The sequence below is a fragment of the Montipora foliosa genome, chromosome 9 (assembly GCF_036669935.1).
Source record: "Montipora foliosa isolate CH-2021 chromosome 9, ASM3666993v2, whole genome shotgun sequence".
Lineage (NCBI taxonomy): Eukaryota > Metazoa > Cnidaria > Anthozoa > Scleractinia > Acroporidae > Montipora > Montipora foliosa.
The window spans coordinates 13,942,378-13,948,094 of NC_090877.1; the positions used below are offsets into that span (position 1 = coordinate 13,942,378).

Sequence of the window (5,717 nt, forward strand, 5' to 3'; positions counted from 1 at the left end):
CATAACCTACCCTGAAACCTAAAAAAGATGCGCGCAGAAGACTCTAGGCACAAAAACAATACTTAGCAGGGGAATGACAGGAAAGACCTATTGCGCAACTTTTCCATTTTCCCCGACACGGAAAAAAATTAAATTAAATTAAACGGAGAAATTCAACTGGTTTTCTGAGTGGATTGCCTAGGCAACCCAGTAATGATTCATTCAGATTACAAGATACAGACAGCAAGCTGATTCCGTCAGTAAAACGAGGAACAATTAAACAAAGCCACGAGGGTTAAACAGTTATTTTGCCTTTGGGATAGGCTACCGATCTTATAACAAATAATGATGCAAGGCTGCATCACTATTTTTTTTTTAGTCTACCAAATATCTGCTGGTTAGATCTCCTAAGATCTAAAGGTGGATAAAAATTGTTTAACAATTATGCCTTGAGATGGTAGACACTAGTCGAGGTCTGTAGTTCCGAGTTTGCTATAATTATACCATATCCAACAAGTGCGAAGAAAATAATTGTACAAGTTGAATTGCAATACTTTTTTATGCGGCGATACTTGGAAATTTCGCTTCCTGATAAAAATTTTGACTCAGTAGTGGAATGACACGGTACATGTACTTATAAACGAGATTTACTGAGCCAATCAGACCGTCACAAATTCACTGTAACTGAGAGGTTGAATATATAATAAAAATTCTACATTAATTCTGGATTTGATCCATAAACTTTACATTCAAGTCTTACAAGAGATTTCCACTGGTTGCTTCTGGTTGCTGGGATTTGATTTAAGCCTCGATCTAAAGTAGAGTTTGCAGGTGGCAGCCGGCACAAACAAACGTTGAAGAAAAACATGTTTTTACCGGTTGCAATAACAGCCTGTTGGTTGAAAATGTCTCCTTTCTTATAACCAAAGCTTTTAGAATTTTTAGAGATTCCTCTCATTGACGCCTAAAATGGAAGTTGACAAAGAAGATGTCGTCGCATTTTTGTGGAGTGAACTCTCTGAGACTAGGGCGAAATCTGATGACAGTTCTCATTGTTTCACTGGTGTATGTGATAGCAAAAGGTAAGAGGGAAGACGAGAAACCTGTCTTGAAAATTAAAAGTTTAGCTTTTGGGTCATTGTCGGAGACCAGCGGCAGTCAGTCGCGGAAAGGCAAATCAGCTGAACTTATTTAACCGCTGACGGGTGAAATTTAAGTCATACAGCGCTTGAAACGAGACATAATGTTGAATGATGGAGTCAATGTTATGCTAATTAAAAGCTGATGGCTGTAATGAAGCAATGGTGTCCTATTTATTGGGGAGACAACCAATCATTACAAATTCAATTCAAACAGATCTACTTAACTCTCCCTTAATTTTTTTTTTCTAGATTTTTTGGAGCTCGAGTACGAAACAGGTTTTCAATTTATTTCCGCAACAACTACTGGAGCGACACATTTTGAATTAGATCTTTTCTTTTCTTGTACAGGATTCCTTTCATTGTCGACGCGATGTAAAATCGACCAAAAAACTGAACCCGCCTGTCTTCGAAATGCGTTCTCAGACGTTGTCCTGGTCATCGTGTACAACCATCCTTTCTACTGGAGCATCCCTTCTCTTACTAAACTGTATAAAAACGCATTTCCAACGATGATGATTTGCGGGCCAAACGAGGCCAAAAACCACACAGTCGAGGCTCTTCACATTCATAAGGGATACTTCGCTTACTTATGCATGTCACGTGCAGTGGAAAAACATCCGGGATACTCAGGTTATTTGCTCATTAACGACGACCTAATGCTGAACTACTGGAATTTGATTGGGTTGAAGCGAGATAGAATATGGGAAGGACCCAAGGATCCAATTAACTTTCAAAACTACGGTCTGCACGATAAATGGTATTGGTGGAACAGCAGTTGGGGAATGTCCACCTGCCAAAAAGCTTACGACGAGATCTGGGTAATGCGGAAAAACAACCTTTATGAATGGTTACCGGAAGTGATTAATGAACATGCAGATGAACAAACGCATCCGCAAAACAAGTTATCGAGCATGAAATTTGCGGCGGATCTTTTGCAGAAGAACGGAAACGGGACATCGTATTGCTTCCATGGACGCTCGGACATATTCTATATTCCTCAAAAATTCGCGGAAACGTTTAGAATATTGTCTTACATCTTCTACAAGCATGGAACTTTCTTAGAAATTGCAGTTCCTACGATGTGTCGTATGCTTGACAGAGTAGATAATTTTGAGTATATCCCTGGGATATACTTACCTGGGAGAATTGGGGAACCCCCAGTAAGAAAGGCACAACACTTTTGGGAATTGTACAACAAGACGCTTGCGTTTGTTCATCCTTTAAAACTTAATTATACAGGTGATGGTGCATTGAATTCAATATTACTCCGGAGCTTCATTATTGAATATAGTAACACACTGAGTGACTGTGAACCAAACTAGAGTTGGTGGATATTAAACCAAGTAATCTCTATCACATCATAGTACCCATGCGTCTCTCCAATCATGTAAATTAATAAGCAAAGGCCGGTGAGAAGAGATGGTTTTTTTTTCTCGTGTATCTCGTGACTCGTGAGCTAAGAGCCTGTGGAGAGGGCAAAGTTCAACTTGGCCGGCGGTGAAAAGCCCTGGGAAAGAGGTTGAGTCTTTTTGCCTCATTTGCATAAGCGTCTTTCCTTTTCTTATAACAGCACAGTACGATTTCTTTTCGCTCGGCAGCGCTGAGCTCTTTTCGAAACTACATGGCTTAATTAACTATCTCTCTAAAAAATTAATCTCGATAGGACAGATAATCAATGAGACAAATCAACGCAAAGAAAATACATGCAACTTTTTCTCTGCAGATTCAAAAATTTCACGTCCACACGTAACTTATTCAAATTGAATTTACCTGCCAAACGTATCCGGATTCGTTCTAGTATCCAGGACTCCTCTGCGAGAGCATGCGCCATGAGGCGTTACTGCACTACCACACGTACGCAATGCGTACCTATTTTTTAATTCTTAATTTTCATTCAAAAACTCATGAATAAGTCAAGTATCAAAACTTCGATAAAAAGTCAGGAGCATGAGGCTTTAAAATTTCTCGTTAAAATTCTTTAAATCAAAAAAAATGGAAGCCCAACTTGTTTTTCTTGTATGCTAATATCTTCCACTGACATTTTGAACCTTTGTTCGTTCAAAAAACTCGCAGCACGTGCTTTATCCCGTGAAAAACCACTCGGCTACGCCTCGATCGCCACTGCTGCTCGTGTTTTAAACACTCACATGACCTTTCGTCGTGGTTTGCTTTGGAACTCTTTATCACCTTGGACGGGCTACTGCGTGGTCTAAGCCTTGCACAAAAGAGAGCGCACAAAACGTCCCGAGAACTGTCTTAAAACTTTTAGGCCTAATTAGAATTAATTAGGCCTAAACAAAAGTCACAGTTTAGGACAGCTCTCGGGACGTTTTGTACGCCCTCGTTTTGTGCTTGGACGCCCCCAAAGCCGCTGTAAAATTTAATGTCTCCAAAGATGGAGTTGTGGCTAAAAAACCATACGAGTACATACGAGTTACATACGAGTATTAAGACGAAGCGCTTTCAGTGATTTCAGTCAGTGTGTAATCACTGATATTTCAGTGATTAGACAATTTACGGTTCAGTGGTAAAATACACGTTTCACGAAATATGTTACATGCTACTCGTACGTACTCGCATGTTACTCGTATGTCCTGGTATGTCCTCGTCTGTCACTCGTATGTACTCATGTGGTGTTTAAGTCACGATCCCAAAGACGGCAAATTCACAAACTTTTAAAATATCATTTTAATGAGAACTTCCTGGTAAAAAAAGTATGGGAATGGGTATTCAATTTACATTTGCAATTACCGATTTAAAATAGCGAAAAACGAGCCTGAAGACTGTTATTTGAATGAATGTTTCTGCGCGATGTATTCTTCATTCCTAATTAAAATATTGCTAATTGGAATATGCATGTTGGATTGACATTGTAGTAAACAAACAGTAAAAATGTAATAAATAATAAATTGTCTCAAAAACAAGCGTGCTGTATGGAGTTCGAGAAGGCATTTCAGCAAGTGTCAAAAACAACTTAGGCGGGACAAAATTATAAACTACACTTTATAAATTACCGAACGATGCATTTTTCCATTTCCAGCGTGCCTCGTTATTGCCTCTGTATAGGATTCAATAAACATTTCTGAATGCATGGATCCTCCGTTTTAAGAATAAAAATTTTGTGCTGAAAATGTCGTTAGACGCAAAAGTTAAAATGAACGCATGTCGGATTCACTTAGTTTTCACAAGCGGTAAAATGTCATTCAGTTGCTTTATAAATATTGTGTTGTATAGAGTTCGTGTGAGTTCCAATATATCTACAAAACGTTATGGCAACAAACGACAAATATAAATAAAACGGCAAACTGATAAAACTACATTAAAGCACAATCAACGCTGTTCTCTTTCTGTTTGTATTCCCGTCTTTTTGCCAACTTTTTTCTTCTTCTCGACAGTCTTGCTTTCCAGTTTTGTCTCTCCTTTTCCTTCCTTTTGTAAATTAGGGTTCTAATAATCTCCAAAAACACTTTTTCAACTCTGAATTCAACTTTGGCCGAGGTCTCAATGTATTGCCCTTCCAGACGACAAAGAGTTGCAAAGGATTCGTGGGCCTGGTTTGGGTTGACTTTTCGATCTTTCATGTCAATGTCCAACTTATTTCCAACGAGAAAAACTGGAACTGACTCTTGGCCATTCGTACGAAGATCCGAGATTTGGTCCATGATGGTCAAGGCCTCTTTAAAAGACTGAATGTCATCCAAAGCATACACAACGATAAATCCATGGCTTAAAGTCAGTGCAAGCTTTCTCATAACGGGGAATGAATATGATCCCGCAGTGTCAACTACACAGATCGTGATATGGCTGCCATCGACGTTTAGTCTGTGAACATAATAGTCGTCCACCGTGGGCAAGTGTTCTTCGTTGAACGTCTGTCCAAGGAACGATCTCAACAAGGCTGTTTTGCCGACGCCTCCACTTCCAAGAAGAGCGATGCAAAAGTCGACGTTGGGAATCGATGCGTACGAAGCCATTTTTCAACGTCCACCACAGACTTATTAGTCAATCACCATCAAAAACCGTTCTCCTTGTGTATTCTTCGCTCCAGTTCGATTTTTGGACGACAAACGCCCTTGAAGCGAGCTTCAGTCGGTTGGATCTTTTTGGCTGAAGTACAGTACACGTTAAGCCCTTTTTAAACGCAAAAGGTAATTAATTCAAAATTTAACCCTGCATGCTCTGCCACTGGTATATCTCAAGGGGAATGATTTCCATGCACGCCGCTCTTATAACGATCTGGTTAATCAAAATTCATCACGTCGCTTTTAATATAGAAAGAGAATTCGCCGCAATTTTTGAAATTACAGCAGTAGTATTGTAGTTTGCATGTAAACCACACTTCCCGCTTTCGATATTCCATCAGTTTTTACACTCACGTGTCGTTTTCAACGCCTTTTAAGATTGACAAGGTCAAGACGACAAAACAAACACTCATTTTTAGAGAAAATATTGCTCAGGAAGTATTCCCTGGTCTTTGCGATATCGTGATTTAGCACTTTGTATCTTAGCCCTGTTTCAAGCGTCACTAGTCTGCATTACCTACTAGCTGAACTGAATACGAAAAATTAAGTTCGACTCAAACTGTGAGTACGACTT

The 5,717-nt window shown here is 39.4% G+C and overlaps 2 protein-coding genes across 2 annotated transcripts; one reads left to right on the forward strand and one right to left on the reverse strand.

The window, feature by feature from the left end:
• The first annotated feature begins 838 nt into the window (after nucleotides 1–838).
• On the forward strand, nucleotides 839–3,670 carry LOC137970550 (uncharacterized). Its single transcript, XM_068817071.1, has 2 exons — nucleotides 839–1,061; nucleotides 1,470–3,670. The coding sequence occupies exons 1-2, from the start codon at nucleotides 968–970 to the stop codon at nucleotides 2,441–2,443; spliced, it is 1,068 nt and encodes a 355-aa protein (XP_068673172.1). The 5' UTR covers nucleotides 839–967; the 3' UTR covers nucleotides 2,444–3,670.
• Nucleotides 3,671–3,791: 121 nt separating this feature from the next.
• LOC137970551 (ras-related protein Rap-2a-like) lies at nucleotides 3,792–5,352 on the reverse strand. The gene has a single exon (XM_068817072.1). The coding sequence runs from the start codon at nucleotides 5,093–5,095 to the stop codon at nucleotides 4,436–4,438; it is 660 nt and encodes a 219-aa protein (XP_068673173.1). The 5' UTR covers nucleotides 5,096–5,352; the 3' UTR covers nucleotides 3,792–4,435.
• Between the last annotated feature and the right edge of the window lie 365 nt (nucleotides 5,353–5,717).